Below are 14,006 nucleotides of genomic sequence, written 5' to 3'. Positions count from 1 at the left end.
AGATGTTTGGAAATTCTCCCAGCGCTTCCACTATTTGCTTCCAATGACACGCTCCAGGAACCACCACAGTTTGGGCAGGATCTGGTCTGGGTTTGACTCTGGATTTGCCACATTTCCTGGACTAAAGGGGAACAAGACTTTAGTGGATCTCGTGTAAACCGGTCCGAAAAGCTAACTCTGGTTGTTGGAGCGGATCTTCACAGGAACATGCTGGGGATGGTTTGGAGTTTTAAGGTTGGTGTTGACCTCACCGACCTTTGGACATGTTTCTGCCATGATGCCTGACCCTGAACGTGGAGATGTCGACCATCAGGACTTCACTCAAAGTCAGCATGGATAACAGATAAAAACAAGCAGAGAGTCGGTGCACAGGCAGAATGAGGTGGGCTTTTATTTTACTGACTTCCTTCTTGCTGACCTGGAGTTGGCTCCAGCCCGCCACTGCTGACCTTACACCCACTGACGAACACTCAGACGTCGATGACGATGAAGAAGTTCACTCAAATGTCCTCCCAGAAACGGACTCAGATTCATCAAACATAAATGAACAATTGAGCAGAGATGCAGCAGACGCCAACATCGGTATGAACTGGGACCTCCCAGACATCAACAAGAACAACTACGAGGACGCTGACTGGCACCCTGCTTCCACGGCGAGGGAGACACACTATGACCTTCACCATGAGGCTCTGCGCAGCAATGACATCAACCAGGGCGTGTCGGAAGAGTGTGGCAAGTACAGCAGCCGGCTGATGGCTAACGGCCAGTGTCGGCTCATGGCCATGCTGCCTCCCGTGTCAGTGGGAACGTCTCAGAAACGCTGCCCGGACATGTTCCGCTGCACCGACGACATCTCCTACTGGCTCCACGAGAACCAGAAGAGAAAGGAGCAGCTGGACGAGCTGAAGGAGACCATGTCAGAGCTGCAGGAGGAGCTGAGGCATCACCAGCACCAAGTCAAGGCCCTGGAGACCCAGGTAGACTCCTGTGATGGTTTACACAGGTTTAAACCTGTCTTTGGTGGTGTCAGTTGTGATGTACAGCCCTTTTCTTCTTTTTAACAGGAGAGTAAATGAGCCTATGAGTGTGTTTTGACTGAAAGTAGGAGTGATACTGGATAAAAGAGAAAACAGAGCCAATAAAAGAGCAAAAGCATTGCTGTATCTACAAGAAAAAAAGTAAAACAGTAACAGTGCCTATAAAAGTATTCACCCCCTTGCAGAGGTGTCAAGTAACTAAGTAAAAATACTTTGTTACCTTACTTAAGTAGAAATTTTGGGTATCTATACTTTACTGGGGTAATTATTTTTCAGCTGACTTTTTACTTCTACTCCTTACATTTTCACACTATGATCTGTACTTTCTACTCCTTACATTTTAAAAATAGCCTCATTACTCCTATTTCATTTCAGCTTGTTTTCATTCTGGCTTGTCATTGTTAAAAAAAAAAAAACACAAATAAAAAAACCCAAAAAACTATCCAGATAAATCACGCCATCAGAATAGAGTGAATTTGATTGTGGTTGGATGAGAAGTATAAACAGAATACCATTCTGATACCCTATTGGTTTGTACGCGATCCATTGCACCTTCAGACATGACACAAATCACGTCACACTCCAGCAAGGAAATAGCAGGCGTATGTAGCCTAGTATGAAGATGTCCGTGGCAGAGACTCAAGAGAACTGGAGCAAAATGTCCCAACCAATCACCAGTGAGGAGGTTGGTAGTACACATACTGTATATGGTTCTTGAATATATTTGCACTGTACTAAAATGTGTTCATTTTCAATGGGCATAAATGCGGCTGAAACAGGTGCATCCCAAATTTTTCAACATAAACATTTTAATAAAACATTATAGTCATTATGGCCTTTAGAACAATGTTTTTGGGGAGGTGGGGTAATGCACTATGGTAGAATGGAATGCAATGGTAGAATAGAATGGAATGGTAGAATAGAATGGAATGGAATGGAATGGAATGGTAGAATGGGATGGAATGGAATGGTAGAATGGAATGGAATGGAATGGAATGGAATGGAATGGTAGAATGGGATGGAAAGGATAACTGAATGGAATGGTGGAATGGTAGAATGGATTTGGCCCCTGTGGTGGGCCTAAGCTTTTGTCCTTAGAGGCATTTTTTCCCCCTTACATTACTTTTACTTTTATACTTTAAGTAGTTTTGAAACCAGTACTTTTACACTTTTACTTGAGTAAAAAGCTTGAGTTGATACTTCAGCTTCTACAGAAGTCTTTTAAACCCTAGTATCTATACTTCTACTTGAAGAATGAATGTGAATACCTTTGACATCTCTGCCCCCTTGGATGTTTAACCCTTTAATTGATTTTTCTAAATCTGTCTGTGTGGATAGGTCTCAGTCAGGCTCAATCATCTGGACTCTACAATTTTACTCCATTCTTCTGTGTTAAACTGCTCAAGCTCCATCAGGTTCATCTGGCATGAACAGCCCTTTTCAAGTCCAGACACTAATTTATTCATGGACTGAGGTCTGGGCTTGGACTCATCCACTCCAGAACATTCCTCTTGTTTTCTTTAAACCATTTCTGCATAGCTTTCTCTGGATGCTTCGGCTCATTGTCTGACTGGAAAATAAATCTTCTCCAAGTTCTCTCTTCTGGGAACGGCTGCTGAGAAGCATCCCCGCAGCATGACGCTGCTGAGAAGCATCCCCATAGCATGATGCTGCTGAGAAGCATCCCCATAGCCTGATGCTGCTGAGAAGCATCCCCAAAGCATGACGCTGCTGAGAAGCATCCCCATAGCATGATGCTGCTGAGAAGCATCCCCACAGCATGATGCTGCTGAGAAGCATCCCCATAGCATGATGCTGCTGAGAAGCATCCCCATAGCCTGATGCTGCTGAGAAGCATCCCCACAGCATGACGCTGCTGAGAAGCATCCCCATAGCATGATGCTGCTGAGAAGCATCCCCACAGCATGACGCTGCTGAGAAGCATCCCCATAGCATGATGCTGCTGAGAAGCATCCCCATAGCATGACGCTGCTGAGAAGCATCCCCACAGCATGACGCTGCTGAGAAGCATCCCCATATCATGACGCTGCTGAGAAGCATCCCCACAGCATGATGCTGCTGAGAAACATCCCCATAGCATGACGCTGCTGAGAAGCATCCCCATAGCATGATGCTGCTGAGAAGCATCCCCACAGCATGACGCTGCTGAGAAGCATCCCCATAGCATGACGCTGCTGAGAAGCATCCCCACAGCATGATGCTGCTGAGAAACATCCCCATAGCATGACGCTGCTGAGAAGCATCCCCATAGCATGATGCTGCTGAGAAGCATCCCCACAGCATGACGCTGCTGAGAAGCATCCCCATAGCATGATGCTGCTGAGAAGCATCCCCACAGCATGACGCTGCTGAGAAGCATCCCCACAGCATGATGCTGCCACCAGCGTGCTCCACAGTGGGGATGGTGTGTTTGTGGTGATGTCAGTGTTTGGCGTCTTGTCTGATGGTCTCAAAGCTCCATTCTGGTCTCATCAGACCAAAGAACTTTCTTCCTCTTGACCATGGAGTCTCCCACAGTCCTTCTGGTGAACTCTAGTCCAGATTGAATCTGAGTTTTTTTCAACAGTGTCTTTCTCTTTGCCACTCTCCCATAAAGCTCTGACTGGTGAAGAACCCGGCCAACAGTTGTTGTCTGCAGAGTCTCTCCATCTCAGCTGCTGAAGCTTGGAGCTCCTTCAGAGTAGTCATAGGTGTCTTGGTGTCCTCTCTCACCAGTCTCCTTCTTGCACGCCCACTCAGTGTGTGAGGACGGTCTGATCTAGGCAGATTTACACATGTGACATATTCCTTCATTTCTTCAGGATGGATTTAACTGAACTCTGGGGGATGTTCAGAGACTTGGAGATGTTTTTGTCTCCATCCCCTGACTTAGACTTTTAGATAACCTTTTCTCTGAGCTGTTTGGATTGTTCTTTTGTCTTCTTGGTGTAATGGTAGCCAGGAATACTGATGAACCAGGGATTGGAGCTTTGAGACACTGGTGTCTTTATACTACAATCACTGATCCCCATTTCACTGTGAGGCCAGCACAAACTGTCTGGACCTCTGTTGAATCAGGTCAGTCTCTTTAAAGGGGGGAATATTTATGCACTCACTAATTTTACATTACAGATTTTTATTTAATAGACATCACTTTGTAGAAATCTGTTTTCACTGAAGAGGTTTTTTTTAAAAGTGAAATTAAATTGACCGTGATTGATCTATAAAATCAATAAAAGGGGTCAATACTTTTTATAGGAGCTGTATGTCTTTGTCTCACTGTTCCTCTTTATCTCTCTGTCTTCACACCCACTAAGTCCTCGTTAACCTTGAATGCTAACGGGATTAGCAGCAAACCTTTGGGCTGAAGCCACCTGACCCACAGAGCTCATTTCTGGAGAGCAGCGTCACCGAGCCGTCCTCGCTTCAAATCCACTTAAAACTGTCACCAACATTACGACATGCCGCTGTTTGTTTTTAAAAAGGGGACGCTTCCTGTTTATCAAAACATCACATCGGGTCAGTTTGTACGTCAGAGCAGAGTTTCCTGTAAATTCTTAGTTTCAGTTTGTAGATCAGACGTATTTAAGGACACCCCTAGGGGGTGAGACGATTAAAGTGAGACAGTCCTAAGAGAATGTTCTGGTCCAAAAATCTGCTGACAGGAAAAATTCTGACAGTGAAGGAAACCTCAGAGCAGGTCGAGTGATCTGAAGTTTTTATTCAGTAATCAGTTTAGTAAAAGCTCCAAACTGAGCTCCAGCAGTGACATTCATCAGTCATAGAAACAACTCTGAACTGTCATGTTTTCTGAACATAGCGTACATGTCTGAAAAAAACAGCTGAATCATGTCATTCGGGTCATCATGGGTCTGACCAATAGGTGGCGTTATGACTGATATTTCATATTTGCACACAGATATGTGTTGAAATGATCCGCTGTCACACAAGTAAAGTTTTAGGCTGTTTTTGTTTGATTAGCAGTAACTTCCTGTTACATGGCGAGACATAAATCTTTGATGGGGTACCAGAGCCACGCCTCCTAAGTTTTATAGATGAGCTGTTTTTTTAATCATGTCTTTTTTGGCTTCACATGAAATTTTACAGTTTTAGACTCAACCATAGAAATATATTAGAAACAACTACTCTAACATTTTTTTACAGAAAATATAAAATGGCAGACTTCAGACTCCTGTGTCAAACAGGCAGAATTTTTTTATATTTTATTATATTTTTATATATTGTAGGGGGCGCCACTGAGCCGTAAAGTTGCACACACTGACAAAATCCATATAAAACATACAGTATGTTTTCCACTGGGCTTATTTCCACCAGTTTTTGTGTTGACATGTGGCTCCTGAAGAAAAAAAAAACCTACTTCTCGATTCATGGCGAATTATGGGTCTACATAGCTCCAAATTGGAGTCAGAGCTGTGAACTTGCAAAAGTAGCAATGGGACAATTTGGATATTTCACACCAATTCTGAGATAGAGGAGGTCCACTTATGAAGTGTCCCTGCAGGGAAAGTCATTTTCTGTGCCATTTTAAGACATCAGAGTTTGGCAGTCCACGATGGCTAAGCTAACAACCTTTTTTCACAAGAGCTTCTTTTAGCAGACGATTAATTTTCACGTCAATCAGACGATTACCTTTGGAGGAGTTGATCCCAGAAGTAACCTGGAAATGGCTACTTTGACAAGTATTTTTTTTTTTTTATATTCAAGATTGCGACTTACTGTTAATTTTGCAATATGGGTCCAAGAGGCTTTTTTGTAGGTCCTGGCATGCTGAATGCGTGGTCCAATTGTCAAACTCCTAGGCTGAATGTGGTGTGAGGGCTTATTTTCAAAGTACAGCAGCAGAAAAATGATTGTTATGATGTTGTTTACCCAATAAAATATTTTTCTGCAAACATTCATGGCTGTACATCCATGTAATACAGACATGATAAGACTACTTCCTGTTTCATGGCAAATGAAAAATTGACATGGCTGGATCACTGGATGAAAAGGGGATCAAGGTGCAGGTTTTTGGGTGCTTCTGAGCATTAACAAATGTATTAGCCCACCCTAACCCTAACCAAAGTCAGGTTTATGCCACAGCTGCCCTAAATTAACAGCATTGGTAATTACCAAAATCATTCTGATGTTTCTGCAATGGTTAATACACCAATATGTAGAAGCTCTTTAACCCAAATGATATTTTTAATGCTAAAATAGAATTATTATTGTTATCCATGAATTTAAAGTTTACTCATTTACAAAAAACCTGAAAAAATAGTAAAGCACATTAATATTTCTGATTAATATGTCAAATTATAGTTACTGGCATTCCTGAAGAGAAAAATGAGTTTTAGTGGTTGAATGTTATGCTTGATTCATTTCTGACTTTTCAGAGAAGCCCAGTGAGCCGGCTCAAATTTGGGTGAATTCAGTTTGAAATTCCTCATTCCTGTTCAAAATGGTAAAACGTGGAGAGCTGACTGAAAATGAAAGAGTCCGCATTAAAGCACTTCATGATGCTGGATGGTCTCTGAGACAGAGATGACAGCTGGTCTAATACATTTGTTAAACACTGTATTTAAGTAAGATCTGGTCAACCACACAGAAATGGTAGTTTATGATAAAGGAGCAGTAACTTTCTTTGTCAGTAGGTGGCACTGGGACTGATTTCAATTTTTCAAACCACTGGAATAGATAAATAAATGTTAATAATAATTCTAGAAAGGGAAAAGAAAAGTGAAAGATGGCTAGGTTTTCCCAACACTAGGTTTTTACTGGCGGGAACTCACCATGATGGCCATGGATTTCTATTTTAGGGTTCAGGGTGTCGATATGCCAACCAAATTTCACCATCCTAGGTAAAACTTGCTCCACTGGCTGCCACTTTAAAAGCTGTCGGGGGCGCTATTGAGCTAATTTTCCCTTTAATCAAAACTCACCTGACGTGCCTGGTGAGTTTGGTGAGTTTTTGAGCATGTTTAGGCACTGAAAATTGAGGAAATATGTGGAAAGGTGTCCCAGCTTTACCAAGTCTTATCATCTTTAAGTCCTTTTTCAGAGCTGAATTTGTCGCCAACACATGACATTGATCATCTCTTTCTCTTTCACCTTCTCTTAGAGTGAAGTAAACGTAACGTCAAACCTGACCCTGGACCAGCGGTTACACTCTTTGGAGTTACATCAGGCTAAGACGGACACGCTGCTGCATGTGCACGCCGCGCTGCTGTACGAGCTGCAGGCTCAGCTCCGTAACCTTTCAGCCACAGTGCAGCGAATCGACCTCAACACGGGCTGTAAGGTCAATGTCATCAGAACCACATCGCTGCTCAGCATGAGAGACACGCTGCCACCAGGTACAGTCAGAGAGAAGGTTTAAGAAGAACAGCAGAGGAGGGGATGAGGGAACACTTTCTCCTCTGATGGACGCCACTAGAGGGTCCAAAAGAGAGTCAGCCATGATGTACCAGACTAAAATACATTTAAATAATCCCATCACAATCACAAATCTATCACAGGAATTTCTCTGATTTTCTAGTCGGTTCAAATGACATCAGTATAATTTTCAAGTCACCAACCATTAGAGCATAATAGATTTCACTAAACAAACCTCCCAATGGGAACTATTTTCTTTTCAAATATAAAAACCTCAAAAAGCACTGTTCCTCATTATTCAGCACAACAGAGTTTCAGAACATTTTATAGGTTATAAAGACCTGAAAATGGTCATTTGTTGAATCTGCAGCACCAGGAGGTCATATTTGCTGAAATCAAAGCTATTTCAATCAAAAACATCTGAACAGGCCAAGTTCCATGTTAACATAGGAGCCCTTCTCTGATATCACCTTCACTATTCTTCATCCATTGAACTTGTGAGTTTTTGGAGAGTTTCTGCTTGAATTTCTTTGCAGGATGTCAGAATATCCTCCCAGAGCTGCTGTTTTGATGTGAACTGCCTCCCACCCTCATAGATCTTTAGCTTGAGGATGCTCCAAAGGTTCTCAGTAGGGTTAAAGGTCAGGGGAGGATGGGGGCCACACCATGAGTTTCTCTCCTTTTATGCCCATAACAGCCAATGACACAGAGGGATTCTTTGCAGCATGAGATGGTTCATTGTCATGCATGAAGATCATTTTGCTACAGAAGGCACGGTTCTTCTTTTTGTACCATGGAAGAAAGTGGTCAGTCAGAAACTCTAGATACTTTGCCGAGGTCATTTTCACACCTTCAGGGACCCGAAAGGGACCTACCAGCTCTCTCCTCATGAATCCAACCCAGAACATGACTCCGCCCCCTCGTTGCTGATGTCACAGCCTTGTTGGGACATGGTGGCCATCCACCAACCATCCACTACTCCTCCATCTGGACCATCCAGGGTTGCACTGCACTCATCAGTCAACAAGACTGTTTGAAAATGAGTCTTCATGTATTTCTGGGCCCACTGCAACCGTTTCTGCTTGTGAGCATTGGTTGGGGGGGCTGAATAGTAGGTTTATACACGACTGCAAGCCTCTGGAGGATCCTACACCTTGAGGTTGGTGGGACTCCAGAGGCACCAGCAGCTTCAAATACCTGTTTGCTGCTTTGTAATGGTATTTTAGCATCTGCTCTCTTAATCTGATGAATTAGTCTGTCAGAAACCTTCCTCATTATGTCTTTATCTGCAGGAACCCGTCTGTGCACTGAATCAGACACTAATTTCTTCACAGTACAATGATCACGCTGAAGTTTTCATGAATTATCTCATGTTTTCATTTCTTGTGCAAGGCATTGCTCTATTTGAGGCTTTTCAGCAGCAGAGATCCTTTTTCTTTCTCCTATTGCTGAAACCTGTGGCCTGATTAATAATGTGGAGCGTCCTTCTTCTGTAGTTTTCCTGGTAAACTAATGATCACAGGTGTCAGAGATTGATTTCAGTGATCCAGAGAGCCCTGAGACACAACACCATCCATGAATTTAACTGAAAACAAAATATTGTTTAAAAAAAAAAAAAAAAAAGTTGTATGAGGAATATAAAAACATGAAAAGCATGTGAGTGTGAGTGAAATCCTGGCTTGGATGGAGGTATACAGGTGCATCTCAAAAACTACAATATCACAAAAAAGCTAATTTCTTCCAGAATTCAAAGTGTCAAACTTTCAGATATTCTACATTAATCAGACAAAAAGGGAAATGTTTCAATAATTTTTGAAATTTTATTCTTTATTATTACAGCTTAGAGTTCACAAAAATTAAAAGTCCAAAATGATCCTCTTGACATGGCTACAGGTAGTTTCTATCAGGTTTCTACCCCCCCACCACCACCACCATAAAGAGATGCACTTTCTTGTGTCAGGCATCACCTGAATATTAACAGATGTATGGTCATGAGTCAAGTGAAAACGAGGGGTTAATAATGCCATGTGTACGTTTTAACCCCCTGAGACCTAAGCCTTTATCTGGGAAGCATTTTTAGTTTCTCCTTCTTCTTTAGGATCAGTAAGATCAGTTTAAAAGCTCCGCTTTTGAACAGGAAGTAGTTTCAACCAAAAACAATGTCCACAAATCTCCTGAAGACCTTTTCTCTGCAGAAAATACAGACCTGGATAAAAGTTCTGGAAAGTTGTCTCTCCAAAATCCTCACAAATTCATTGTAGCCCAAATTTTCTTCAAATATTCCCTAAATGTGTCAGTGAAACTTCCCAAAAATTTATATTATTTTTCCATGTTAATTCCTGAAAATTTTACAGCAAATTTACAAAAATTAAAAAAGAAATACATCCCCAAATTCTGTTAAAATGATAGAATATTCCCCCATACAGCCAAACAAATTCCCTGAAATTTCCATGAAAATTAATTACCAAACTTTCATGAAAACACCTAAAAATTTCCCATCAAATCCCTCAAATATCCAAACACATCCAAACACAAATTTGCTTGAAAATATAAATTTCTCGTGACATTTGAAGTAAATTACTTAAACTTAAACGCAGAAATGGGGGGTTCGCTGGTAGTTGAGTGGTTACGGCACGCACCATGTACGCAGGCGACCCGGGCTCGAATCGGGCCAGGGGCAGCATTTCCTGCATGTCTCTCCCCACTCTCCTCCCTGTGTCCGACTCTATCCACTGTCCTCTCTCTAATAAAGGCACGAAAAGCCCAAAACTAAATCTTCAAAAAAGAAAAAAAAAAAGACTTCAGCAGAAATGTCCTCATATGTGCATACAGGGTCTTAATGACTCTGTGTGGTTTACGTCTTGTTTCCAGATGGCGCCCACCTCTCTCTCTGTCCGTCAGACTGTGCGTCTCTGTATCATAATGGCGTCCGTCGCTCTGGCGTCTACAGCATCGTGGTGTCCCCGGGGTCGTCTCTGCCTGTCTACTGTGACATGGAAACTCAGGGTGAGACACGTGTGTGCTCTCATGCACACGTGTTTGATAAAATGTTACATATTATCAAAAACACATGAAACACTATCCTTGTTGTAGAGACAGATTTATTGTGCAGTAAATCACCTTACTAAGGCGTTTTTCTGTTTCCTGCATTTTCATGTAGATGGAGATTTTTTTCAAAACGCTGCCGTGTAAACGTTGAACTTCTTGGAAATGAAAACGGAAAACAAAGCAAAACGTTGTCATAAACAAGGCCTTAAACACAGGCTTTGTGTCAGTGTGAGAGTGTATAACTGGTACAGACGGGCAGGCATCAAAATCACTGAATCACTCATTATGATTTTAAGATTTGATTCTAAAAAGTCTGGTCACAGATCAGGTCAGTTTTTATGCCTCTGTGCTGACTCTGGCCTCCACTATCGCTGACGTAGAGGTGTTACTTTCAGACAGAGATTAAAAAGAAAGGCCAACAGTGATACGGTGTTTAAAACTAGAACTACATCCTGGTGGAAATACACCTTTGTCAAGTTTCCAGTGGAAGTACAGAGATGGGTTTAGGAAGGTCGGTGTTTACTGAGGGTGGAATGTTATTAGGAAGGGCTGCTCACCTTTACATATGGGTAACACACACATGAAGAAGAATTGCTTCCTGTACCATCATCAGGTGGGGGCTGGACAGTACTGCAGCGGCGCCGTGATGGCTCAGTGAATTTTAACCGAGGCTGGTTGGAGTATCGTGAAGGCTTCGGCGAGCCACGAGGAGAACACTGGCTGGGGAACCAACAGCTCCACCTGCTGTCCAACCAGGGGCACTACAGCCTCCGTATCGACCTTCAGGACTGGAGCCACGCCCACAGACACGCCCTCTACCACACCTTCAGGTAATGTTAGCACTCATACCAGTCTCTCTGAATAAGTTCTTCATCATTTCTTTCCTCCTGCAGGATCGAGGACGAGGAGAACCACTATCGCCTCCATGTGTCTGGATACAGCGGGACGGTGAAGGATTCCTTCAGTTGGTACCACGACCAGCAGAGCTTTAGCACGCCAGACACTGGGAACATCTGCGCCGAGATCAGCCACGCCGGTTGGTGGTACCATCAGTGTTTCTACGCCAACCTCAATGGCGTTTACTACAAGGTAAGAAGGTGGAGTGTACTGCTGCATGAACAACATAACTGTTATGTTTTATTAGGACGTTTAGGTTGTAATTCTGCTTCTCCACCAGGGGGGGCGCTACTCTCTGAAAGCTCAGAACCTGCTTGGACCAGATGGCATCGTGTGGTTCTCCTGGAAAGAATCAGACTTTTACTCCCTGAAGGGCGTCACCATGATGATTCGACCGAGCAAATTCAGACCCAGCCCGTCACCGTAGAGAACCGCACGCTTTTAGAGGATGGAGATCAAGATTCAGTAGACATGTTTGGATCTGCTGCTGGAATACAGACAAACTAATGCTTCAACTGTCATTATTCAAATCTAACTAACAAAGGACTTGATGCTAAATTTGAGGCCTTGAAGAAACCTGATTCCAAAGAATTAGGGACCTGGAGTTTGAAGGCCAGAACAAGAACTTAGGGAGACGTACTTTTATCACAGAACCTAAAGTGGACTTAAGGAGGTGAAATTAAATGTTTAGTAAATATTAACCACTGTGATTAAATAAACCTGGTTCTGGTGTAAACTCTAGTCCAAGCTGTCTGCCTATAAATGTGAACAGTCCTCTCTTATCCTAACAGGTCTTCATTGACAACAGCGTACTTCTCCTTTAAAAATTACAATCATTGTTAATTTTTAACAGTATCTTAGCTGATAATCAGTCAGGTTTTAGAAAGAATTACAGGAATACCACTGCTGCCTTGAAAGTAGTCAGAGATTTTATTGCATCATCAGACAGTAAGAAGCACTGTGCTGCTCTTTTTATTGATTTGGTGAAAGCTTTTGATACTGTGGACTATGTGTGTCAGATCAATCTGTCTGTTCGTTTGAAAATTAAATATGTAAAAGAACCCAGTGTGTGCAGGCTGAGGGATGTACCTCTGTATACACTGCCTGGACAAAAAAAAAAAAGTCGCCACCCGTATTGAACTAAGCAAATAGGTACCAGCCTCCTATTGGATAATTACTGCATGGGCGATTATCTCTCAGCTGCCAACAAGTTATTTGACCCCAGCTGATGCAATGAGTAGCTTCTCATTTCTTAAACAACCAGGTCGAAAGACACATCCTGTGGTTGTGGAAAAGATGTTGGTCTGTTTAAGAAGGGTCAAATCATTGGCATGCAAAAAAAGGCTTCAGTTTGCTAGGGAGCATAAAGGTTGGACTCTGGAGGAATGGAAGAAGGTCATGTGGTCTGATGAGTCCAGATTGACCCTGTTTCAGAGTGATGGGCGTATCAGGGTAAGAAGAGAGGCAGGTAACTATGAAACTAACTAGCTAAGTAACTAACTAACTAGCTAACTGACAAATGAACTAACTAGCTTACTAACTAGCTAACTATCGAGCTTACTAACCAACAAACTAACTACTTCATATGTCAGAAGTGTAGCAAACACTCACCAGAGAACCAAATCCACACTCAGAGAATCCTCTGCAATCCTCCACCCATTGTTCTTTTAAACTCCTCTAAAGACAAGTTTCACTCAGAAAAACTTTAAATATCTTTACATCAGTTGTTTGTAATGCTTAACTGTGTAGTTTCTGCTCCAAAGTCTGCCTAGCTTGCTCTTCTGTTTTCTCTCTGTCCATCTGTTCTCTTTCATGGGCGTGCTGCTGGAATCTTATCTGCTCTGCAGCGCCACTATCACCCTCTGCTGGACAAAGCTAGATACTGCAGATAAAACTGCTTCAAATCAATTTCAGCTTGTAAAGATCTTATTTTGAGTGGGTTACATCTGGAATTTGTGGAGGAACATTTACAGAGAAAATGACCTACTATATTTCAGCACAAATAGTCCACAGGTAAAACTAATCCTGTAGGAATCAGCATCTTTGTTATTTAGGGGGTAGTTATGTTTTTGGTAGTACCCGTTGAGAATTTTAAACCCTTCTTCTTTAGCCTTCAGTGAAATTGGCCGTTTCAGATATTGAATGAATTTGTAAGTTAGTGGTACATGTGAGTTCCTTCACCTCACCTTCAGCACACATTTATAGTCATGAATATAATTCCTTTCAGGATTCTTCCCAGAGTTTTATTATCACTTCCTGTCCTCTATTGGTGTTGGTTCAACTGTTAAAGCTGCTTAGACCGTCTGAACCTCTGAGTGTGAGAATATTTACAATCATTTGCACCAAAGGGAGAGGAATAGCTCTACATACTCTGTCCTATTCTCTGTACCAACATTGAAACTTGTATTTATCCTTGAATGTGTTGAACTCTAGGGATTGACCCTTTTCCTCCATTAGATCAGTAACTAAAACAATGTCTTTGTCATACCAGTTTGTCTTCAATAGTTTTCTTGTTCGTTGTAATTGTTCTGTTGTTCCACAAGGTGGCGCAGTGAGTAAAGTTATGGGAAAATATAATTTTCCAGTAGTTCAGTACTTGTCTGTGGAATTCCCACAGCTTCATGGCTAGTTTTGTGATTTCAAAATCAC

At 42.2% G+C, this 14,006-nt stretch overlaps 1 protein-coding gene across 1 annotated transcript; it reads left to right on the top strand.

Moving 5' to 3' along the window:
* The first annotated feature begins 377 nt into the window (after nt 1-377).
* On the top strand, nt 378-11,784 carry LOC121523485 (fibrinogen-like protein 1). Its single transcript, XM_041808395.1, has 6 exons — nt 378-977; nt 7,159-7,393; nt 10,284-10,418; nt 11,074-11,290; nt 11,354-11,549; nt 11,638-11,784. The coding sequence occupies exons 1-6, from the start codon at nt 378-380 to the stop codon at nt 11,782-11,784; spliced, it is 1,530 nt and encodes a 509-aa protein (XP_041664329.1).
* Nucleotides 11,785-14,006: the final 2,222 nt, after the last annotated feature.

The sequence above is a fragment of the Cheilinus undulatus genome, linkage group 16 (assembly GCF_018320785.1).
Source record: "Cheilinus undulatus linkage group 16, ASM1832078v1, whole genome shotgun sequence".
Taxonomy (NCBI): Eukaryota; Metazoa; Chordata; class Actinopteri; order Labriformes; family Labridae; genus Cheilinus; species Cheilinus undulatus.
The sequence above is the reverse complement of the archived record's forward strand: the minus strand, read 5'-3'. Positions and strand labels throughout refer to the sequence as shown.

What these genes read in the sequence shown, in the direction of transcription:
- LOC121523485 (XM_041808395.1), top strand. Translation starts at nt 378, where the DNA reads ATGAGGTGGGCTTTTATTTTACTGACTTCCTTCTTGCTGACCTGGAGT. An exon ending in GCCCTCTACCACACCTTCAG is followed by an intron (nt 11,291 to 11,353) that starts GTAATGTTAGCA and finishes TTCCTCCTGCAG; the next exon opens with GATCGAGGACGAGGAGAACC. An exon ending in TCAATGGCGTTTACTACAAG is followed by an intron (nt 11,550 to 11,637) that starts GTAAGAAGGTGG and finishes CTTCTCCACCAG; the next exon opens with GGGGGGCGCTACTCTCTGAA.